General features: G+C 41.4%; 1 protein-coding gene and 1 long non-coding RNA gene across 3 annotated transcripts in view; one reads left to right on the top strand and one right to left on the bottom strand.

Annotated features, from left to right (window-relative positions):
• Window positions 1-5,529, top strand: part of Plcb1 (phospholipase C beta 1) — a 700,152-nt gene extending 694,623 nt beyond the window's left edge. Inside the window, exon 32 of one of the 2 annotated variants that reach the window (XM_087911176.1) lies at window positions 2,329-5,529. In XM_087911176.1, coding sequence (XP_087767302.1) covers window positions 2,329-2,556 — 228 coding nt within the window. In that variant the 3' untranslated portion in view covers window positions 2,557-5,529. The remainder of the gene's footprint in view (window positions 1-2,328) is intronic. The other variant, XM_087911177.1, reaches the window with a different exon arrangement.
• The window catches only part of LOC148120618 (uncharacterized), a 29,124-nt gene continuing 8,715 nt past the window's right edge, over window positions 5,141-25,549 (bottom strand). The window contains exon 2 of the long non-coding RNA XR_015739064.1: window positions 5,141-5,804. This is a non-coding gene — a long non-coding RNA (uncharacterized LOC148120618). The remainder of the gene's footprint in view (window positions 5,805-25,549) is intronic.

Genomic DNA, 25,549 nt, shown 5'->3' with positions numbered 1-25,549 from the left:
ATCCTCCTGCCTCATCCTCCCAGGTGCCGTTAAAAAGGGTTACCTCAAAGCTAATAAGGGCTGGAAAGGAGCATTGCTTTTAGGAGATTGCACGATGTTTTAAATCTGAAGGGGTTTTTTGGACACGGACAGCAGAGACTTCCTAGCAAGCAGCCCTCCCTGCTCTGAGCACCCTCACTTCACTTCTGTATAAGTAACAAGCTTTTACAACCTCTTTCCCACAAAGGCAGCTCCATGAGTCTGTATGTGCAGAAAGACTTCCTTGACATTAAAAAGGTCTTCCAGTTTTCCAAGGCATAAAACAGATAAGACAGAAGACATTTAAAAGGTAACTGTAACCATTTAAAAGACAAATAAAAATTGCAGTGAAAGAGGAAATAAGGAAACGATAAAAAGGACTCCATAGCAAACGTTAATGTTGTACATGGGTAGTGTTCACTTGAAAAATTCTCACCAGGCTTTTCTTTAAAGACTCCAATGGGCTTGAGTTATAGATCAGTGGGAGAGGGTTTGCTTAGCATGTATGAGGTCCTGCAAAAAAAAAAAAAATGGAGGGAAGGAAGAAAGGAAGGAAGGGAGTGAGGGAGAAAGGAAGGAAAGAAGGAAGGAAGGAAGGAAGGAAGGAAAGAAAGAAAGGAAAAAAGGAAGGAAGGAAGAAAGAAAGAAAAGGAAAAAGACTAAAAATACTCAGTCTTAGCTTCCCAAACTTCCCAGCCTTAAACTGAAGCCCCGCCCTTGAAGTTCACTTGAGCTCTTTCCATCTTTCCACTATGGTCACCTCAGCCCCTTAGCCCTGTTTACAGATGACACGGACAATTTCCGCTATTGACGTTACTCAATCCCTAAGTGTAAGGACTTTACTCAATCCCTAAGTGTAAGGACTGTAATCCTTTTTTTTAATTACCACTTCCTCCCCTCCTCCCATTTCCCTCTCACTTCCTCCCTCCTCCCTCCCTCTCCAGTCCTAAGAGAAGTCAGAGTACCCTGCCCTGTGGGAAGTCCAAGGCCCTGCTCCCTCCATCCAGGTCTAGGAAGGTGAGCATCCAAACAAACTAGGCTCCCAAAAAGCCAGTATATGCAGTAGAATCCAAACCCAGTGCCGTTATCGTTGGCTTCTCAGTCAGCCCCCATTGTCAGCCACATTCAGCGGGTTCGGTTTGATCACATGCTTGTTCAGTCCCAGTCTAGCTGTCACATTGTCTCAGTGGGTGGATGCACCCCTCGTAGTTCTGACTTCCTTGCTCATGTTCTCCCTCCTGCTCTTCATCTGGATCTTGGGAGCTAAGTCCAGTGCTCCAATGTGAGTCTCTGTCTCTATCTCCATCCATCGACAGACGAAAATTCTATGGTGATATGCAAGATATTCTTCAGTGTGGCTGTAGGAGAAGGCCAGTTCAGGCACCCACTCCTCTGCTGCCCAAGGACCTAGCTGAGGACATCCCCTTGGACACCTGGGAACCTCTCTAGAGCCAAGTCTTTTGTCAATCCTAAAATGGCTCCCTTAATTAAGATATCTTCTTCCCTGCTCCTGTATCCACCTTTCCTCCATCTCAACTATCCCACTCACCCAATCTCTCCCCAATCCTCCTGGTCTCCCTTCTCTCTCCCTGTTTCCCCTTCCCCCACCCCACCCCCTTGCTCCCAACTTTTGCCCGATGATCTTGTCTACTTCCAAGATTCAGGAGGATAAATATATGTTTTTCTTTGGGTTCACCTTCTTATTTAGCTTCTCTAGGATCATGCACTATAGGCTCAATGTCCTTTTGTTTATGGCTAGAATCCACTAATGAGTGAGTACATACCATAGTCATCTCTTTGGGTCTGCGTTATCTCACTCAGTTCATAGCAGCACTATTTGTAATAGCCAGAACCCGGAAACAGCCTAGGTGCCCCTCCATAGAAGAATGGATAAAGAAAGTGTGGAACATATATACTTTAGAGTTCTACTCAGTGGTAAAAAACAATGGCTTCTTGAATTTTTCATGCAAATGGATGGAAATAGAAAACACTTGACGGAGTGAGGACTCTAATACTTATAGACTGCTTCTGTAAACTTTCCCGAATGTGTGTGTCTTCATAGTTGAGTTTGTCTTAGTCCAAATCCTCAGGCTTATTATACCATACGTGACCAGGACTTGACTTTCAGCTGGGAACGAATGGCATGTCCTATTAAACTGTTTTTCACCTTCACTTCAGAAGACCAGTGAATACCTTCATAAGTCCTTGTATTCTCTTTGCCCCTCACATGTCTCCATGAAAGAGTTTCTGTATGCGTGAGATGAGAAACGTAAACGACCTCAAACTTTGTTTTCTCTTGATGTCTCTCAGCTGCAGATGGAGCTGGAGCAAGAATACCAAGACAAGTTCAAAAGACTGCCCCTGGAGATTCTGGAGTTCGTACAGGAGGCCATGAAAGGGAAAATCAGTGAAGACAGCAATCACGGTTCCGCCCCTCCCTCCCTGGCCTCAGACCCTGGAAAGGTGAACCACAGGTCTCCCTCCAGTGAGGAAGTGGAAGTGGAGAACCCAGGGAAAGAGTTTGATACTCCTTTGTGATGTTCCTGCCGGGCCTTCCAGATATGCACGACTGCTTGAACTCCATCAGACTCTAATGACAAAGATCACTGCCTAGGGCCATCTTCCTGAGAAGCATCCCTTAGCCTGAGATCCACACCGAAGCAAGAGTTCCAGAAGGATCTGTGTGGAGGTCCCATACCCCCGTTCCATGTGTCATGTGGAAACTATTGCAGTCTAGAGAGAAGGGTGCATGTATGCAGGATTTTTCTTTTCTTTTCGATAGTAAATTAAAAACAGGCAGCTCTCAGGCTCCATGAAACACGTAATGAAGGACAATGTCTTCTTTGAAGAAAACTTGAGGTCATATCTTCATTTCAAGTCCCAGTGTAAAGTATTTCAAAGTAATAGAAATAGTTTGAGAAATGCATAGCACCATTTGACACTATGGAACATCCAATTTTGACCATTGTTTCCCTAACGGCCCCGCAATTCTGTTTTCCATGTTTTCAAGTTAACATGTATATTAAATTGCTTCCTCTTTTGCTTTGCAAGCACTGGTGGCTTGCAGTTTGCTAATTTATTTATCACAGAAGCATCTGTATTTGCTATTGACATGGCTTTATTAGATACCATAGTGACTCTTATATAGTTTCTTTTATTAAAAAAAATCACTTGACTATATCATTGTCCAGTGAAGCCATTTCACTATTATCAATATGGATTGTATATTTGGCTGTACACCTTTGGGTATCTATTGGTTGTTGTCCCAAAATGATGAAAAAGCTACAGCGGGTTTGTTCCATTGAAGAAGAGTTGAACTGACATGTATTAATCAGAATTTCAGCTAGACTGAACAGGTTCCAGTGGGTTGTTTTGTTGTCAAATATTTTTTGTGGTTCATTTATTTTTACTGTAGAAAGGAAGATAGCATATTTATCTAAATGCACATGTATAATGATACACATTATCTCCATGTATATATTACATGCACCCTGCCATATAAGTGCACACACACACACACATACACACACACACGCACGCATGAGTGTACATGTGTGTTTATTAATTGGCAGTGACCCAAATCTCTTCCATAAGATTTAAAAGCAAGTTCAGGGATACATGGACAGAAGAAATGGGTCAAATATATATGTTACATGGATATTAAATTATACGGAAATGCTAAGAGTAAGTTTATGGAGTCATTAATGCAACTTGAGGTAGACTTACAATTTAGAATATAAATTTGCTAAAAAATTTTGTAGAATCAAAATTGGATTTTAAGTATCAGATTTTGAGGTTGTTTTCATGGTCAGAATATGCAAAATACTTAGGATATAAGAGTACAAGTGTATTACTCCTACCTTCAATAAATTTAAACTGATTAATTTCCATTTTATTCTAATAGTAATAAAGCTTTGGTTATATTTTAATTTGTATACTTACTGCACTTAGTCATGTCTTTTTGAGTTTTTATTTTATTTTAAGGGGAATAAGAGGAACAAATTGTATCATGTTAAAGCTAATAAAAACATTATTAAGAGGTCTTAAGAAATAATAATTATGTAGAAAATATGGTTTAGAGAGTGAGACAAAGGACATTAAAACCCAATAATGATATGTTCATGGCTTCATTTTATTTTAAAGAGAATTTCTCTGGTTATAATTTAGCAAAGCATTTTACAGTGCAAAAAAAAAATCAGTTGTGTCCTGAAATTTGTGTTTCAAGAATTTAATATTTTTATGGAAATTGTTTTATTTAACTTTAAGCAATAACTAGGATCATAATTAAGTTTTAATCAAAATGAAGGCTTGCTTCGAACACCGTGACAGTGTTTGATAAAAAAAAAAAAGCATCTAGTGAGACACAAGGGGAAAATCACATCTCCTTTAGAGATGATTATATTTTATCTGAAGAATGAAGAGTGTTAATTAGACACTTGCTAAAACTCACCTTCCACCGAAGAGAGAGCTTTTGCAAACCGTACTTCTTTTGCACTTTGAAGGAAAGGCATTATTCAGAAAGAAGTGGGAATGGTCCAGATGGAATGCTGCATTTTACAAACACAATTATAGACTGTCGGAATTGGAGAAGAATGAATCAGTAACAGCGTTCATAACCAAACAGTGGTGGTTATTGCAGAACATCGGATTTCATCATTGTCCATATAGTGACTAAGGTTGGGTAACCTTGACTTTCAAACCCTGTTTTGGTAGTTGGACTTCATTACCTTGGTGATTCTGGTCATTTTACAATGTTTTGTATTTGGTCATTTACTGTAATCACATTTTTATATCTGTACAGTGACACTTTTTGCAGTTGTGGGCTAGTGTGTAACACTGTGCATCTTGCATCGCTGAAACTACTACCGTGATACTATCCATTAATAATATTAATATTACTTGAACATAGACAAAGGTAAAGAAAAGGGGTCTCTATGATGTGCAGTTTTGTGCCTTTATGTATTTGCCTCGTTCTTTGTCTAATGTGTGAAATTCTGTACTGTGGCTTTTCCTATAATAGAGAGTAGAGTCATGCATTAAATGACAGTGTCTGTCCCTGACACCTTTAAAACTACTGAGAATAACGTGGTTGGGTCGTATAAATCAGTGTTCAAAGTTCTAATGACATGCCATTGGTGTTTAACATTTCAGTGCCACCGTACATTAATTAGTACTCCTGTAATAGATAAGCAGTCATTAATTAAGTTCTGAAAGAAAGGGTCATTGCTTGCTCTCCTTTGACTTTAATGCTGCCCTTGTACACTGTGTTAATACTGTTGTGATGGACTGAACGTTGTGACCCTTGCCTTTTAAAAGAAAACGAGAGGGGGCAAAGTATTCGATGCTCTTAAAATGTACATAGTTGGGTTCTTCTATCTCAAATTATTTAAAATGCGTAATTCACTTTTTGTAATCATTCTATGCAATTTTGTGGCATGGTGTTCCTTCCACTTGTAATTTTATGTGCTTTCATCCCAACTCCAAAGGAAACAATAAAAATTTCTTAACACAGTCCAGCTGGACCTTCTTAGAGTCAGAGCCCACTTTACAGGGAGGACAGTGAGAACAGACATAACGCCAGTCCTTACAGCATAATGCCCACCCTGCAGGGCACACTAGTGCCCAGGAAGCCTAGATCTGTGGTACTGTGCAGAGAGGACACAACTGTCACTGTGGTTGTCCCACCACCACCTTCCAAGAGTGGCACTGTCCATATTGCTCCCCCCATGATGGAGTTCCTTCAGCCTTCCTCTGACGATCCCTTTCTTTCTTCCTTTCTTCTTAACCTAAGAAAGGCAAAGCAAATGTTTCTGACCAATAGCAGAAATGAGGAGAACAGATATTGCCCTTGCATGTTTTTGATGAAACATATAGTTTGTAGCCATGCTGCGAAGAGGAATGTACATGTGACTTCTCTGTCCAAGTCACAAAGGTCCCCCAAATGTAGCGTATCAGTTATCTATGGATGTGTTGTAAGTGACACCAAATGATCTCCTGTCTGTCATTTAGTGGGTTGAGTCAGGAAATCAAATAAGGCAGAGTAGAGAATGGCCTGCCTCTGTCTCTCTGCAGTGGCTGGGGAGGAATGGATGCTTTGGGACTTTACTCTAGAAACTCATGTATGAATTCATCAACTGGAAGGCTCTGGAGTTCTGGGCTAGAACACCATAGTGCCCTTACTGTAGCCCGGGATTTCTCACAATGAGGTAGCTGGAATCCCAAAGGTAAGACTTCTGAGACATCAGCGGAAGTTATAGTGAATATTAGCATGATCAAGCATGAAAGTCACATGTGTTTGTGCATACAGTGTTCATTGGTACTGACACAAGCTCTTTCTCAGATTCACAGTGAGGAACGAAGGCAGACATATCTCACTGTGAGGCAGAGTTTCAGTTATTGAAGAACATAAGAGCTATTTAAAAAAAAAACTGTAAATATACAGCTGTCTTTAGCCAACACAGTCTGCATATGCAGTGTGCACCCAGCAGAATTCCTATGACCCTTTGTTTTCTTCATCAGCGAAAAAAAAATTACTCCAGTTGCCCAATGTAGAACATTGACATTGGTGGTTTGTTTTGCTCTTGTTGTTGTTGTGTTGTTGTTGTTGTTTTGTTTTGTGGGGAGGATCTCAAGTATTCCAGGATGGCCTCAAGCTCACTGTGTAAGGGAAGATAGCCTTGACTGTCTCATCAGCCTGCCTCCTCCTCCCAAATGCTAGGATTATAGGGGCGTGTCGCCCTATCATGTGCACGTAGTGCAAGGGATCAAGCCCAGGGCTTTACGTGTGCTAAGCAAGCACTACCGACTGAGCTCCATTTCCACAGCACAACATTATGTTTGATAGTATCTTCTCCCTTATCCCTTTCTTCAATAAATTGCCAACTCAGGTCAGTCAGTTTTGACCCCATGATAACTTGCGTTTGTTTGCTTTCTATCATTGTGTCCGTACTTGAGTGGAGCCACCATCACCTTCCACCTGCCCAAATTCTCATAGTTCCTAGTCAGTCACGTAACCCTCTACCAGGGCTATAGCTAGACTAGCAATGTCAAAGTCCAAAGGAGATGGAAATCCTTTAAATGCTCCTAGCTGTCCCCAGCATAAAGACTAGTCCTCCCAGTAAGTGTCTGAGATCTTACACAAGGTGGTTTCACCAGCTATCCCTAGTTAGTGCAATGCCCTGTGTCGCTTTCTCTAATCTTATTCACTATCTCACTCCATGGGCTCCCAATGTTCTTCCCTTGATTCTAAACTACTCCTTTCTTTTTCCCTGAAATGCCTCTTTCAAGCAAGTGCCATGCCTTACAAGTCAATCCCTCCACTCACTACAAAGTGCTCAGCGGATGGGTATTTTATCTGTGGTGAGTAAGTTCATTAGTTTGTCTACCTTTATCTAAAAGACGGAAGAAAAGCAAGCAACTCTAATGCAACTCTAAATAAGAAATGCCATCCCCTCAAACCTCAATGGTTAGGCACTTCCTGATTAGCAATGTATGAAAATACAACCAATAACAGAGACTGAGATTTGTGTCACAGTTGTGTCCCTGCTTTAGTTTCTTGTCAGTGAGCAAAACCAGTGCCAATGCCTTGGTGTCTTTGAGTCAAGGGATCGATCCCCAAACACAGAATATGAAAGGAGGTCAGTCTCAGATTGTTAAATTGTGAGACACTGGGGGAGGATGTTCGTTTTGGATTTCAAGGGTGACGACCAGCCTCTTTGTCTCAAGAAAAAAAAATCTCAGGAGCCCCCTCCCCCACTTTTTCCATTCTTTCCTTCTGTTATTGAAAATAATAGAGTTTTCTCACTTCATATATCCTGATTATGGTTTCTCCTCCCTGTCCCCCTCCTAGTTCCTCCCCCATCTTGCTTTCCACCCATATCCACTGCCTTTCTGTCTTTTAGTACCAAAGAACAGACTTCTAAGAGATGATAATAATAAAATGTAACAAAATAAAGCATAATAAAATAAAAGAAAAACCTATCACATCAAAGTTGGGCAAGACCAACCAAAGGAACAGAAGGAAAAGAGCCCAAGATAAGGCACAAGAATCAGGGACTCGCTTGTTCACACACTCAAAACCCCATAAAAAACCACTAAGATGGAAGCCATAGTAGATATGATGAGAACCCAGTGCAGAGCTATGCAGGTTCTGTGAATGCCCCTTCAGTCTCTGTGGGTTCATATCAGCTTTGCTCAATCTGATTTAGAGGGCTTTGTTTTCTTGGCGTCCTCCATTCTCTCTGTCTCCTATACTCAGCACTCTTCTGCGGGGCTCTCTGAGCTGTAAGAGGAGAGATTTGATGGATATATTCCATTTAGGGCTGAGTGTTCCAATCTCTCTCTCTCTCTCTCTCTCTCTCTCTCTCTCTCTCTCTCTCTCTGTGTGTGTGTGTGTGTGTGTGTGTGTGTGTGTGTGTGTGTGTGTCTATGTCCCTCTGTGTGTATCTCTATTTCGCTCTCTCTCCCTGCACAAGGCCTGGCTGTGGGTCTCTGTATTTGTTCCATCTGCTGCAGGAGGAAGTATCTCTGGTGAAGAGTCATTTTATTACTGATTTCTTTTCTTTAAAAACCAGTGGTATTCCACTTTTCTCTAGGCCCCTGGGATATCTAGTCTCTGATTTTTGGTCACCCAAACAGCACTGGATATGGGTTCTATCTCATGGAGTGGACTTGAAGTCAAATCAGATATTGGTTGGTTATTCTCACAAGCTTTGTGCCACAATTACCTTAGCAAATCTGGCAAGCAGGACACCACTGTAGCTCAGTGTCTGTGACTGTCTTGGTGTTTACAGTTCACTTTTGGTAGCATGAGTGTAGCTTCCTGTACCAAACGCACTAGAACTTAGGGGTGAAGGCTCGATGCTGTCACTAGCTGCGCATCTTCATTTTCAAGTTGTGTACATGCTGTCTTCAACAATGAAGTCTTGCTGTCAGTTTACAGAGAGCAATCTGTTGTCTTTGCAACAGCCTGGATTGTTTACAGATTCCCACGGTACCCCTTTGGCAAACAACTCAATTAGATGTAACCCAACCCTGGTAGTAGAAGCTTCATTTGATGACAAGAGATGGCCAGTTGGGACTTTGTCTTCCCTATTATTTGATAATTTTATTTCGGTTGTCTTCATATATGCATATACTTTAGGAAGTTTCTAAACTATTAGGTTTTCATATGACCCCTCAAATGCCCCTTAATTTTAGTTATGGCTCCCTGTGTTCCTTCCCTCAACCACCCTCCCCCACACTTCTCCCCACTCCTTTTTCCTCTTCCAGTCTTATCCACTCCATCCACCCATAATTATCTATTCTATTTCCCTTTCCCAGTGAGGTCTGTCTGCACCCTGAAGTCCCTTGCTCTATACTTACCCTCTGTGCTTCTATGGATTGGAACTTAGTTTCATTAACCTAACAACTAATATCTACATATAACCAAATAGAAACCATATTTGTCTTTCTGGGCCTGAGATATCCCACTGAGGGTAATTTTTTCCAGTTCTATTCATTTGCCAGCAAATTTCATGTTGTCCTTTTTTTGAGCTCTGCTGACTAATATTGAATTGTGGAAATGTACCACTTTCTCAATCCATTCTTCTGTTGAGGAACATCCAAGTTGTTTCTAATTTCTGGCTGTCCTGAATATAGCAGTAATGAATATCTTTGAGCAAGTAAGTGTCTTTGTTGTAGGGTAAAACATCGTTTGGGTATATGCCCAAAAGTGGGATAGCTGAATCTTGTGGTAGATCAATTCCCATCTTCCTGAGGAATTGTCACACTGATTTTCATAGTGGCTGTAAAAGTTTACACTCCCACCAGCAATGGATGAGTGTTGCCCCTACTTTCCATCTTCACCAGCATGAACTGTTATAGGGAGCAGCTGCGGGCAGGCCTGCTTTTTGTCCCGCCCGGCTCCCACACGGCTAGCTTAGCCCTGAAAATAACACAAATTGTATTCATTTAAACACTGCCTGGACCATTATCTCTAGAGAGTTAGTTACTGGCTAACTCTCACATCTTGATTAACCCATTTCTAATAATCTGTGTAGCACCACGAGTTGGTGGCTTACCGGAAAAGATTCAGCATGTCTGACCTAGTGGCTGGCTCCATGGCGTCTGCCTCATTGCCCTCTTCCCAGCATTCTGTTCTGTTTACTCCACCTACCTAATTTTCTGTCCTATCAAAGGGTGAAGGCAGTCTCTTTATTAACCAATGAAAATAACACATAGACAGAAGGCTCACCTACATTAAACTGTAGCTTGTTTAATTAATCACACCAATTCTGATGGGTGTAAGATGAAATCTCAAAGAAGTTTTGATTTGCATTTCCCTGATGAATAACAGATGTTGAACATTTCTTTTAGTGTTTCTTGGTCATTTTCCTTTCCAATTTGTATCCCCTGATTTCCTTCAGTTCTCATATTGCTATGGCTAAGACATCAAGTACTATATTGAATAGCTATGTAGAGAGTGGACAGCCTTATCTTATTTCTGATTTTAGTGGAATTGCTTTGAGTTTCTCTCCATTTAAGTTGATTTTGGCTACAAGCTTGCTGTAAATTACCTTAATTGTGTTGAGGTATGTCCCTTGTATCCCTAATCTCTCCAGAACTTTTATCACGGAGGGGTATTAATTTTGTCAAAGGGCAAGAGCCTTTCTTAACCATAAATAGCATGTGCAGTCACTTCTTCACCCTCTGAATATTAATTTTTCTAATCGTATACTTACTGAGTATAATTCATATACTATAAAGTTCACTGTTTCATAGTACCCACTTCAGTGGTTTGTAGGGTAGTAGCTGAGTTTCTCATTAGTCATTACTTTCTAACTCCAGAGTATTTTCTTTGCCCCCAAAGAAATTTGATACCCGTGAGCAATCTCTTCCTACTATTTCTCAACTTCCTTTTCTTCCAAGCCATTAGAAATCACTAATCTGCTACCTATCTATTTGGATAATTCTTTTTTGGACATCTCCTACAATTAGATTCTCTATGTGGATTTTAGTGTCTGCCTGCTTTCACCTATCATAAATTTGCACGGGTTCTTATAAGTTGTAGCAGGTGTCTAAGGCTTCATTATTTTAACAGTTGAATAATATTTTATAAGGAATGCATATTAAAGTTTTTCATTTTTGTTCCTACTCGTGTGCATGTGTGAATGTTCGCCACATGAGTGCAGGTACATCAGATCCCCTGGAGCTGGAGTTCCAGGGGGTTGTTGTCCTCCATCAGAGGTATGGGTGCTAAGAACCTAACCCTAGCCCTCTGGAAGATCACGAAGTGCTCTTATCTACAGAGCCATCTCTCCACTACTTGGGTTTACATTTTCTTCATTCACACTTGGTCGAAAGGTATTCTGATTTACCTTTTAGTTACTATGAATTGTGCTGCTAGAACATTTGGGTGATTTTGTGTAGAAATGCATTTCCTGTTGTCTTGTGTGTATACCGAGTACTGGAAATGCCAAGTCAATGTGATAACTCTTTTTTTTTCCCCACATTTTAGGATCTACCAAACTCTCTTCCAAAGAGGATGAGGCCATGCTTGCTTTGCCTTCTTGTTTTCTGTCTTTGGAATAGTATCAGCTTGACAAGAAGTATCTCACAGTGGCTTTGATTTGCACCAAAGTGACCGATAGAGTAAATCATGATTGCTTAAACATCCTTTTTGGAGAAATATCTAGTGAAGTCTTTTGTCATTTGTAATTGTGTTGATATTTATTTTAAAATCTGGATCCCCTTTCTTGATATTTAACCCTAGTTTCAGTTGTGTTTGCCCACCCCAAAATCTTATCTAGAAAAAAAACTCTTCCAGTAGACATCCGTCTTTGGGTTGATTAAAGAAAAGGATGTAGATTTTTAAAGAAATAGTTCTGATAATTTTCCTTTTTTCTAGTCTTTGAAAGTCATACATTTATACAATGTATCTTAATTATATCTACTCTTACTCCGTCCTTCCAACTCTCTCTGCCCCCTGACTTGTATCACCTCCCAGAACATGTAGCAAACATACCCTTAAAAAATAAAATAAGCCACTGATTCCAATTAGTGCTGCCCAGGGATGTGGAGTCGGCTACTAGGGCAAAGGCCGATTACTGGAGGCCACCTTCCCAAAGAAAAGTGACTCTCCATCTCCTAGCTGCCATCAAATGCCAACCGTTCCTCAGGAAAGAGTGGAGGCTCAGGCCCCTACTCTGTGCTTGGATTCTCAACCGACTTGATCATGTCGCGGTCCTGTGCAGGTAAACACGGCTACTCTGAGCTGGTGTGTGCAGCAGCCATGTCATGTCAAAGGGCAGCATTGAACAATGCTCCTCCTCTTCCATGATGCTCCTGAGCCCTAAAGGGGTTTGCCGGATACAGACGCCCCATCTATGGTTGAGCACTTCCAATCCCTTTCTCCTAGCAAACCGGGCGGTCTCTGCATTAAACTCTGCCCACTGCAAAATGGAATTTCTCTGATCAGGCTGAGAAGTTGGTAACAGTGTAAGGCTGTGGATTTACAAAGCCATCGCGGGTGTATTTTTAAAATAAACATCAAAAATTTGCTGCCCCGGAACTTCCTTTTTTCTTGTCAGAACAAGGTGTGCACCACTTGTTAAATTCACTATGATTTCATGTTTCCTATGGGAGGAAGTTTTTCACAGACGAGTGAATGGAAATATTGATCGAATGGCCTTTAAAAGTTAAAGTGCATTACATAACACATCATCCGATTTATACTGTCAAGAAATCTAAGCTGGCATTAAGAAATGTCCTAATAGCGAAGAAAAAGAATCTTGACGATTAAACTATGATTCCTTGTCAAATACGAGAGTACATCCTGCTTCAGAAAAGACACGTACGTGTTTCTACTATTCAGGCAAGCAACATCATTTCCTTCTCCTTTTCTGAGTCACCTGGCTGTGAGACCCTGAGATTGTAAATGTATTTATTGAAAACCAACAGAAAACCCCATCTTCAGCACCATTGTGTTCAAAGCCACATTGGGCCAAGACCGGGAAAATGGCTGAAAAGAAGAGAAAATGTGCATTGGTATCTCTACAGGAAGTGCCAATAGGATTTGATTCAGGACAGTGTCTCTTAAAACTACTTCCTGTATTTCTTTCTAGCGATGTATGTGATTGCCACTGATAAAGAGCCTCCAGCCTCTCCTCTCCCCAGTTTGAATCTGTGTGGGGTTTTGTCTCTTCTGTCTTTATCTCTAGGTTTAGGCTCTTTTCTTTTCCCCTTCGGCAATTCTGCAAGTTCCCCAAGATTATCATTCTCTCTTTCCCAAATGTTCTAGGATTTCCCAATCCAGATCCCCAAAGCTGCATACTAAAGAGGCGGCAATAGAATCACCCTTCCACGGGGAAGAACTTTAAATGCACTATATACGTTTTCCCAGTCATACATTTGGTCAGCACACATAATAAACTATGCTCGAAGCATGGGTTGCTGGTTTCTTGGTGATGATCATGCCCAGATAAGCCTACCTTTCAGGTTCCTCTCTCTGAATGAACCAAACACTGTCTCTAGCCCAGGAGGACTTGGAAGAAGGAAGCGACAGCTGTCCTTTAACCCCAGAAACACTATTTTGCTGTACAGGTATGCATGCTTGCACACCCAGCTCAGACTTGGACAAGGCTCTTCAGAAGTCACTTACACATAACATATCTCTCTATCTTGCTAGAGTTGCCTCCCTGGTTGCTCTATCCTTGCATACTGCAAAGGGCATCCCTCAAGCTTTTTAATTTAGAATGGGCCCCAGGTCCCACCAAAACATGGTTTATGAGTCCAAGTTGCTAATTTAAAAGGCAAGTTTTTACGAACTCTGTAAAATAAAGGCAAGCTGTATTGATTCACTACCAAGTGTCTTAAAATTATTCTTCCTTTCTTTCCCCCTTACTTTATATAATTGAAAACATACGACCTGAAACTCTTTCCCAATTCTCAGTCTACTGATTCTGTTTTTCCCCCCCTTCTTTCTAGTTTCTTAATGTGAGGAAAATCGAGGAAAGATATTTCATTAAGCAAGTTATCTTGATGGGCAATAGGGCTTGGCTCCACTCCTCCTTTAAAAGACTTACAGAGTGTCTCTCACAGTTAACTCCCAAGACTTGGAGAATCTGGTCACTGGTTGTGGGTATCTGCCAGCGTGTTTGCTCCAGAACTTCCGACCCATTGCATACCTTGGCCAAGCTCCTCCAGAGAGGGGAGGACCCTCATAAATCGAGGGAATATTTTATCAGGGAGTTTTTTTCACCCTAACGTCCAACATATCAATAAAAGCTCCACTACGTCTCCATGTAGCAGGTCTCACGGTTTCTAAAACTACCTAGACAGTAGGGAAGTCGGCATTATAAATCATCAACTGTTAAACCAAAAGCTGACCTTTGCCCAGTTATGAGATTTCTCACTGAAGATAATTTCAGCTTAGTTCACTTTCAGAGGATAGACCCTGATCTAAGAGTACCTGGACTAGGACTTGGAATAAATGTAAAAGCCTTTCCAAACTGTTAAGCTGATGGAAGAAGGGTCCATGGCCCCCTGTTCAGCACATATCCCAGGTTTAGAAGACACTTCTCTGTTGAGGAGTCCTAGAATGGGACCTTCAAAGCATGGGCCCATATCTAAATCCAGGACAATACTTACAACATATAAAAAGCTTGACGGCTTTAAAATCTCAAACTGCTTTTCCCCAAAATATTTTATCTACCTGAACTTTCATTAATTTAAAACACTGTGTCTTTCTGTGTTCACTCCTTGGGGGTTGAAGCAGCAAGGTGGAGGGCTAAAGATATGGAAGCTGCTTCCCAAGCTTTTTCAATAACAAGGATGTATGCTCAGAGGGAGGCAAAGGATGCAAACAAGGGGCACAAGGTTTAAATGAAGTGAAGTGACACTAGTCACTTTCCTGAGAGAATTGTTTAAATTTAGTATGTAAAGAATATTAAGATTGCAAGGGTCAGAAAGGAATTTTACCTCTATTACTGTAAGTATCCAAAAAAAAATAGCAGAATTACAGAGAGGGCGTACTCAACATTAGCAAATTGAGATAAGGTCACAAAATTTCCATGTCTTGGGGTGGCCTGAAAACAACAGAAAAAACCAAAGTGTTCCTAAGGCTAAGACGGAAGAAGCAGAAGGCACATAAATGGACCAAGGCAGTGGCGAGGCAGGGCAATGAAGACCCGCAGGAAAAAGCGACATTGAAGACCAGAACACAGGGATGGAGACGTGGCTCAGTGGTTAAGAGCACTGACTGATCTTCCGGAGGTTCTGAGTTCAGTTCCCTGCAACCACATGGTGGCTCGCAACCATCGACCATGGTGTTTGATGTCCTCATCTCTCTGATGCCCTCTTCTACCAGGCAGGCACACACGCAAATGGAACACTCGAATGCATAAAATACATGAATAAATACATCTTTTAAAAAAAAGATCAGAATACCCTCTTAGTACTATATCTTGACATTACTTAGGACTCCTGGAACTGAAAATGATCTATCGAGGGGTTCTGGGTTTTTTTTTACTTTTAGTAGATAAACATTCAAATATGAAGCAAGTTTATTCTTATAAAATTAATTTACATTCTGCCAAAGACTTCCGAACTAATATAGATAATCATTTATCTTCCTACGTGCTGAGAAGATACTTCTCTGTGAAGGAAGGGAACAAGAGTGAGAAGAAGGAGTGAGGTCTTCAGAGAATGGGCCTAAATTCCCACTGCCTAACCTTAGGGCCCCACACCTAAAACCAAAACAGGAGTTCTTCCAGTGTAAGAAGCTTTATAGCTTTAAAGTATCAAGTATTATAGTGTTATCCTAAATACTTCTAAGACATTCCCAATAAAAGATTTTTCCAGGGAGAATGTATCATCAAGAAAAAGTTCCCTAAATGTCCCTCCACTGACCACTGATTTTCCTCTTTGAAACGTTGGTCATAATGCCTTACTCAGTTCTCAAATGTATGTCCCTCTCCCCTGCTTGTCCTGGTCATGTAAACCTATGGTTGAAAATAATCAGGAGGTTGAGATAAGGCAATCGTGAGGTCAAGGCCTGCCTGGGCAACTTAGTAAGCCAGTGTCTCAAAATTGAAAACCAAAATAAGAGCGGGGGCACGGTTCAGTGATGTACTGCTCACTTAGCATGCGTAAGGCCCCAGACTAGGAAAGCTCTCTATATATAGCCTAAAACAAAGACAGTGCATATAGCTAGTAATGCTAGATGGAATTACTTCTGCTTTCCTGGGTCCTAACTTTGAACCTGTGGAGCGGGAGCTTAATGGTTGTTAGAATCTCCAATGGAAGTGGTCTCTTAGACTTTCATTTTTATTTATCTTGTGACTCCTTCAAAATCGATTATTATTATTATTATTATTATTATTATTATTATTATTATTATTATTATTACCGTACAGGTCAATAATCACAGAACAAATTGGCCTCAGTTCTTTGCTTACAACCTTGCCAACACTCCACCTTAGACCACTCAGTATTGTGTTGTTTCTTCCTTTTCTCTTTTATGAAGCAAATTAGGGGTTGTCTCTAAGTTACTCAGTTTTTATTTGAAACGTTTAAACCATTTTACCCTCAAGAACACCTTTGCGGCTATCCACGCCAAACACAGCAGCTAGATAACTTACTCTCTGTGCTGTCGATCTCCTGGGGAAAGTAGCTAATCAAAGTCTAAAAATGAAGTGGCCCATGTGTTATTTGGGGATATTCTGCAGCCCTGCTCACATACCTCTGCTGAAGTAGCAATTAGGAAAATATCAGACAGAGACGGCAAAAATTCCTATACGCTGAAGACCTTCAAGTTGTCAAATGTATGTATGATATCCTTGTAGGTTAAATTTAGCACAGAGAGTCCCAGTTTCTCTCAGAGACGTGTAAAAACTCATCTATCCTGACAGCTCCCTGTTGGCCGCGCCTCTGAGAAGTCAATTATTTTCACCAAAGTCAATTTTAATTTATGCACCCTACATTGCCTCTGAATTTCTGAGTGACTTTTTAATAGATGATGGAATATCTCCTTTTAGGAGTATGCTTTTCTGGACAACAGCGACAGAAAACTCTGACCCTGAATCACACACACACACACGCACACACACACACACACACACACACACACAAAATGTCCTAAAGAAGTGTTTTCATCACATAATTTTCACTAAGAGGTCCAAGATCAATTATTCTTCATCTACAGGGACTACAGTGGCACTAGGCCAGGCACAATGGATGGCAAGAAAGGTTAAATTAATTAACCTGTAGTTGATTGATTGCAAAAATGGCCTCCGTGGTATACTTTGATTGATAGATTGTATAATCAAGAGGAAATGACTCTTCCTGTTTTTTTCCTGCCCTTGTACCCAGGCTGGCCTTATGACGGGCTTTGGCTAATCGATGAGATTATTCCATTCTAATTGCCCCACAAGGAAACCATGGCACCGCCATGGAGATAGCCTTGCCTTAACCTGCGGATGGTTGACAAATACTTTTAAGCTGAACTGACCTCATTCTCCAAGCTAAAAACATCAAATGTGGAATGGAACCGTCCAAGATTCGCTAAGCCATCTAGCTAACTGACCAACAGCTGACCCCTAGAGGTCACTGCCCTCAGCTACGGCAGCCATGCTGGCTCAAAACACCGGGACAGTTGTTCTAACCATGTCAGTATTTGCAAAGGATTGTGTGGGTTGTAGCCACTAAGCTCTGGGGTGATTTGTAATACAGAAGGCACCAACTGGTAGGAACTTTTGATTATAAGCCTACTTGAAGGGGTTTTAGAAACGAAGACTCCATGTGGGAAATCAGACCCCTCATTTCAAACTTACCCTCTGTCATGAGCTTGTCGGTCCTGAGCCTACTGTCCTCTCAGGGCACCTTAGATGTGAGAGTCTTCTACGATTTGCCCTTGTGGGTTGTACTCTATTCTAGCATCTATACATCTATTTCTAAAACCTCTGATGATAAAGAGAGGTTGATTCTTTTGCATAATTGAACATTTACTGATTGTATAGCAAGTATTGAAAATTCTAGAAAGTTGAGTTGATGTGCTATTTTTCCACTCTGCCCATTCTCAATGGAGAGATACCGTGTTCAGCTAGGCACGGGCAGTGGGCAGGGGGTGGGGAGTGGCAGGGGGACTAGGTCCTATCTCAAGGTGATGGGACAGACTTAGTTGACTTTGCACGGGAGGCCTTACCCATTCCGAGGAGCAGATGAGGGGTGTGGTGGGGGAGCGGGAGGGAAGGAGGGAGAAAGACCTGGGATTGGCCTGTAATAAATAAATAAACAAACAAACAAATAAAAATTTTAAGAATCTCTGAAAGTATATTTTTAGATAGTTTTGCAATTTTTGACTGAAAGTGCAAGTCAGACAAACACAATCTACAGAAATCAGTATCCTGGACAACCAGGTAAAGGGGCAGAGCAGAAGCCGCATCTGAGTGAGCAGGTGCTGACATAGGTTGACAGTAGGCCAATCAGAAAGACCACAGCTGCTGTCCATGCATCCCAGCTGCTGCTGCTATAGCACACGGGCAAACACTTGCCCACCAGAAATTTTCCTCCATAACAGGACTCAGCACTCACACAGCTGCCACCTGGGCTGTGTCCTAATGGTCATGGGCACTCTGAGGCTTCCTCAAAGGCCTACTAAAAGTGCATCAGAGCCAGGACTTTAACTCCATGGTACAGTGCTTCCCTAGCATGTGTGAGGCCCTGAGTTCAAATCCCAGGGGTAGTGGAAATAAGCAAGGGTACCACGGGTCTGTTGCTACCTTAACGGTATTCTCATTGACAACAATGCCTAGGACTGGCTCCCCTCCCAATCATCACAGCAGCTCACTGATGCCTCAGCCATTATCGTTGAACAGCTGCAGCTGGACCTGCCCCCCTCCCCCCCCCCATCTATCCCCACCTCAGTCTCAGAAACTATCACTGAGCCCACTCAGGATCATCTCAGCCACCCTCCTCAAGCATCGCCATCAACTGTCTCCCAAGTGAACCTCATACGGATACAGCTCTAGAAACCACAGAGTGAAGCCTCCATGGTTGAAAAAAACAAACAATGGCAGAACCAAGAAAGGTAAGGACCAAAAACAGAGCTACAGAACTGACTAGGAGGCCCCTGCGTCTGCCGACCAAGGGAAGCCACACACGAGGGAGTACAGGGATGTGGATCCTGTGCTCGGGTGGGCACCCTGGCCACATCCTTCAGAGCACTGCTCTGGGAGGTTCCCTCTCTTATTCACAGATGGCGCATTTGTGTCTGGTGGACAGGATACGGGCATCCAGCTCAGAAAAGTCTAGTAGGAAAAAGCCTATGCCTTCGGATGTCAACAATGAAAGGGCACAGAAGCTTAAGATGACTCCTTGCCCTCTGTCCCTGAACTACTGCAAAGGACAGGCTTAGGAGTGGGAGGAATCACGGCATCCCACTGAGAAAAAAAATAACTGGACCAGTTATCTTCTATCTTAGGTTACTATTGCTCTAAGTTTGCTCGTCTCCATCTCTGCTCCCCACCCCACCCCGTGTGTGTGTGTGTGTGTGTGTGTGTGTGTGTGTGTGTGTGTGTGTGTTAGTTGTTAGCTGGACTGCAAACATATTTTAGTTGTATGCTTTTTTTGTTTTTGTTCTTTTTCTCTTGTTTCATTGTTTTTCCTCCTAGTATTTTAGTTGTTAAACTTCTCCTTATTGTTTTTTGCTTTGTTTTGATTTACCTGTTTGTTTGCTTTTGTTTTTCTAGACAGGGTTTCTTTGTATAGCCTAGCTGTTCTCGAACTCACTCTGTAGAGCAGGCTGATCTTGAACTCAAAAATCTACCTGTGCCTCAAAAGTGGTGGGATTAAAGGCATGTGCCACCACTGCTTGGCATTGTTTATATAGTTACTGACAACATATATAATTGCTTATAACTTTGTACGTTAACTCTTACACCTCAGTGTTTGAATTTCAGTCACACCATAACAGACCCTCTTGACTGTCCCTTCCTTTCCTAAAGTAACAGAAACCCTCTCTTCTGCATCTCTGATAGTCTTCCTACCATGCTCACACCTGCAGCTCATGTGCTGTGATCTCCACACCTCAGCTACTCTTCCCTCCCTCTCCCCTTCCATCCATTGCAAACTTCAGCACTGACACCTTTTACTCTAAATAATCTAGAAACCGTACTTTCTCTAACCAGCACCCTGTGCCACAGTCTCTGAGCCTTACCTGGGGCACAAGTGCAGTGCCGAAGGCTAGACCAGGACTGCTGATAATTGAGAGAGGGAGACAGCTGCATCCTCCCCCTAAACAGAGGAGGGAAATTTACTTCCTAGTGAAAACGTATTTCCAGAAGGACTCGAAGAAAACAAAACAAACGAGCAAAGCACCCAAGAACTATTAGAGATCAGCACGGATGGATCATAATATGGCGTGTATACAATGGAATTCCATTCAGTTGTAAGGAAAAAAGAAATGATAAACTTTGCATAAAATAGCTGTAACTGGAAAATAGTTTAATGTAACCTAACCCCAGGCCAAAGTGAGAAACAGTGCATGTTCTCACTCATACACGGATCCTGGCTTCTAATTTTCACACATGTGTGTTCAGATGAGAATGTTTGTAGGAGCCTGGAAACCAGAATAAAGTCCATGAGAGGGAGAAAATCAGGTGGCTGTGTGATGGTAAAACATATTTGATGTGAAAATGGAAGAAAGAATCCTGGCAGAAGGGAAAGACTTAAGACAGGGGTAGAGACAAGGAGATGAGGGCAAAGAAAGGATCAACTGAAAACCAGGATGTATGGAAAAAACAGAGAGAAACCTGATAATGGATAAGAAAAAAATCAACAGTTTAAATGCATGGATGCATAAAACTGTTCCCAGAAAACATGTTAAAATTTTTCACATGTTAAATCTCAGTACCAGTAACAGGCTACCACCCTGAAGTAAGTCAGGTAGCTGGAAGACCCCCGCCCCAGACACTACAGCTTTTGCCCACCAGACCTAGATCATAAGACTCAGTTGCTTAAGACACCATTTACGTTGGTCACTAGAACCAGGATTGAAGACTACTTCCCTGCTGGGCAGCTCTTAGTTTGCTGGAAGGTGCTGTACAGGCTGCTGGAAAGAATGGTCAAAAGTCATACTCAGCATGCAACACCAAAGACTGATCAGGCTAAGGTTCCCACTAGTACAACAGTGGCAAGTTAGTAATGGTGTACTCTCTGATTGGTTTAGAGGCCCACTCCACACAAGACATAAATCCGTATTTGGTACTGGAAACCTGACCAAAAGCCCATTGCTGAGGAGTGTGGGAGAATGCTCTCATACTCTGTAAAAAAAATTGTCACTTGTAATGGTTTAATAAAACGCTGATTGGCCAGTAGCCAGGTAGAAAGAATAGGCAGACGAACTGACTTGGAGAATTCTGGGAAGAAGAAAGGCAGAGACACAGTCACCAGTCAGACGCAGAGGAAGCAAATAATTAATTTAAACACCTCACCAACCACCCTTGGATGTCAGCTAACTCTGGTTCTTATCTTTGCTCTGTTTGGAAAAAAAAGCTGGTATCTACTGTGTCCCAAGCCACTCATTTTTTTCAGATTGATGTTAACTAAATCTCTCATGTATGAGGGAGTTTAAATTATCAGATTATCAGGTTAGTTTGCATACATATACAACCAACTGATAAAAAACATAGCTCATTCAGTTTATCCATATGTAAGTCAGTTGGTTGTTAAGGTTATGCTATATATCAATATCCAAATGACATTGCAATAAGTGTTAATATTATAGTCACAGATCTGGATGTCAACTAAGGGCTATGGTGTTCAGTGTTAAGTCTGTTTCTTCTCCTTTTATATTTTGACTGAAATTCAAGGAGAAGTAGCAAGAGACCAAAAACCATTTCATTTTTCTGATCACAGTGTGTAAAAGTGAAGCCTAACAGGCCAAGTTATTTACCTGCTAACAGTTCACAGTCAATCCCAAATTCAAAAGGCTAGAAAGCCCGTTGAACCCTCAACAGGAAGGAAAATGGGGTGAATATTCACCAAAATGATTTCCAATTCTCATATCCAAGACATGTGATTTTTCAAAGCTGGAGCCCTATCTAAACAAAGCCCTGAACAACAACCTCTCTCCCGGGCCTTGCTGGCTCCGTGTGGAGCTGCCCAGCTTTGAGATTTCACCCCAAGTGGATTTTGGCCTGAACAAAGCTCATGGTGGGTGGCAGCAGATGCCGAAGATTTGAACTCACAGGACAAGCATTCTAAATTAGTAACAGAATTCCACGGCCCACGTCACAACATTAAAAATAAGCCTTTGCTCCATCCATGGCTGATGGCCTTGCTGAAGACATTTGAAATGCCTCATTTAAGACGTTAAAGTAATTAGGTTAGCCAGCAGCAGTGGCCATGATGTTTTCCATCCCAGCTCACAGCTCTGCTTCTGGGAAGGCTGCTCTGGGAAAGCCAGAGCTGCAACGGGAACGTGCACAGCCAAACAAGCCAGGCACCGAAACAAACGGCAGCCGAAAATACGAAATCTGCAAGTAGATGGTGCCTCTGAGTGCTTCTTTCTGTGAACATCCCTTTCTTTGCTCTTTACATCCTCCAAAGGAGAGAAATGCCCACCTTGGTCACAGTATTTTATTAAGGTGAGGCCACAGGACTCAAAGGGACAAGGTGTCTATTGTGTTCTCTGTTCTCAGACTCCTGCTAATATTTTTTTAAAATGAAACGTGGAACAAGCTAATCTTATTTAAAATTCAAGACTGAATCTGGGGGGAAGAGGGAACAAGCACATGTATATGATACCCGATATTTTGTAGTAGATTCAAGTTTTCTTACATTTGTATCAGCCAGAAGTGCACTGGCAGAGAGTATGGGCTCTCAGAGTCCCTGTTAACTGCCTAACTGACAGACAATTGATCACATCATGCTCAATCTTGGTACATGATAACATTCCAAGGGAACACAAGTTCCTTGTCAAACTACATAAGTTTCAAAAAAAAACCAAGGTAGGAATTATTATTATTATCATCATCATCATCAAAAATCATAACCACTTACTATCTTCTCAACTGTGGCAGTTATTTAACAACACTGATTCATTCTGGTGTTTCCCATCTGTTTTTCAAAGATGTATTTAAAATATCTGGAATCTGGTCAAACAAGCAGAACACTCTTTGTGGATTAGAATGTGAGTATGAACAAGGAGAATGCGGGCTGTGGTCATGCTTCCAAGCATTGGCATCAGTAACTCCTTCTCTGGGTCCAGAGTTCTTCTTGTCATGCATTCTGTGAAATCAATGTGCTGAGCTTAAGAAAAAAAAACTGAGAATGAAGCTTGGTTCAGAATACAGTCCCATCATTTAATTATCTTTTTAAATTTGGATGAGCAACTTTGTGTTTATGGAAACATTTTCCATGAAGTGTGTGTGGATGATGAACCCTACTTTAAAATATTATTACCATGCTGAAGTTAAAAATTTGAGTCCCACTCAAGCCTGTGTCAATTCTTAAAGAGAACTGAGTTAGAAAGGGCTTAAGTTTCCTACGTAAGTCACTTTTCAAAACACATTTCTTCATTTCTACTCTGTCCCATAAGAACACATAAAGGCTTCTTGGCTACTGTGGACTAAATATTGCATCTCTTCTAAATCCATATGCAAAAGGCCCTGTTCCTCTTGTGATGGAATTCAGATGTGGGGCCTTTCCGGGTAGGATTGATTGTTTTGGCTTCTCACTTCACTGTCTAGGGCAGGTAAAACATACCTGTGAGTTTGTGGGGACATTGGCTTATAGGACAGTGACTTTTGAGAAAGATCTGCATCAAATCTGCATGGCAAGCTCCAGAGGCTTGGAGCCATATGGACATTGGAAGATCCTGTTTTCCTTTTGAATGAGTATCTTGGTTGGCCCTACCACCATCTGCTAGCATAAGGTGCTCTCTTCCTTGACTCTTCCAAGTGAACTCATACAAATGACTTTTCAGGAGTCTTTCAGACCTTTAATGCTGGACTGAGACTGCTGATGCATCTAGTTTCTTGAATTGGGCAATTACCTGGTCAACTTTCCAGCATCACAGCCAGCCACCTGTTATTGCATTACATAGTCCCCCTATCATGCAAGTGAATGTAACCAATCTTTTATTATATACACTCTATTCCTCTAGCAAACCCTGACTAACATGGGAGGTCATTGGGTTATGAGGGTACAGCACTCGTGATAAGATTAACAGATGCCCTTTTAAGAGATGGCATGAGTGAAGCTTGATTGCCTGTGTAAATGAGCAAGACAAGAATCTCAGCTATCGTTAAGAAAATAGACAGCTCTCGGGAAGCAGAGATAAGCAGATCTCTGTGAGTTTGAGGTCAGCCTGGTCTACTTGAGCTAGTTGTAGTACAGGCTGCAAATCTTCAGACCAACTTTGCCTCAAAAAAAACAAGAAAGGAAGGAAGGAAGGAAGGAAGGAAGGAAGGAAGGAAGGAAGGAAGGAAGGAAGGAAGAAAGACATCAACCAATTCTGGTAGAGGTAGGTGCATGGAAAAATGAACCTTTATGCACTGTTGGTGGACATGCAAATTAGAACAGTCACTATACAAATCAGTATAGGGATTTCTCAAAACAATGGATATATGCCCAAAGGAAATCAAGCCAGTATACCACAGAGATACTTGAATATCCATGCTTATTGCTGCACTGTTCATAATAGGTAAGATATGGAACCAGCCTAAATGCCCATAAACAGAAGAATGGACAAAAATCTACATATATAAACATGTCTAAGCAATGGTGCTACTTCTCGTCCACAGTGAAAAAGGAAATTATATAGTATTTGGTGGAAAGTATAGACCTGAAGACTGAGATGCCAACTGTAACAAGCAGACTCATACAAAAATCACATTGTCTCTTGATGTGGGATTCCCTTCTGTATGTTGTGAATACCATTGGTTAATAAAGAAACTGTTTTGGACCTGCACAGGGCAGGATAGAGCTATGCCGGGAAAACTAAACTGAATGCTGGGAGAAATAAGTCGAAGTCAGTGAGAAACCATGTAACCCTGCCAGAGACAGATGTCAGACAGAAACTTGCCAGTAAGCCACAGCCATGTGCTGATACACAAATTAATAGAAATGGGTTAAATTAAGATGTAAGAGCTAGCTATTAAGAAGCAAGAGATAACAGGCCAAACAGTGATTTAATCAATACAGTTTCTGTGTGGTCATTTAGGGGTTGAGCATCTGGGAACAAACAAGAGGCCTCCTACAACAGTCTCACATATACAGAATCTCAATGTAGGTATATATGCATGTTTGTATGTAAACAGTAGAAGAAATGATGCTATTTTGTAGAAAAAGAAGAGATATGAGAGTAGGTAATGGGAGCAAATATAAAGAAAAGACGTAATATGTGTATATACATATATGAAAATGTCATAATGAAAACTACTGTGAACAATGAATATACACTAATTATTAAAAGTGGCATCCATCCGCACTCTAAGAAGATGGCTATTATCAGCCAACAAATCAGCTGACACCATGGTCTGAGGCCTTC

The sequence above is a fragment of the Myodes glareolus genome, chromosome 10 (assembly GCF_982192425.1).
Source record: "Myodes glareolus chromosome 10, mMyoGla1.1, whole genome shotgun sequence".
Classification (NCBI taxonomy): Eukaryota; Metazoa; Chordata; class Mammalia; order Rodentia; family Cricetidae; genus Myodes; species Myodes glareolus.
Note: the sequence above shows the minus strand (reverse complement) of the source record. Positions and strands in the feature narration are given on the sequence as shown.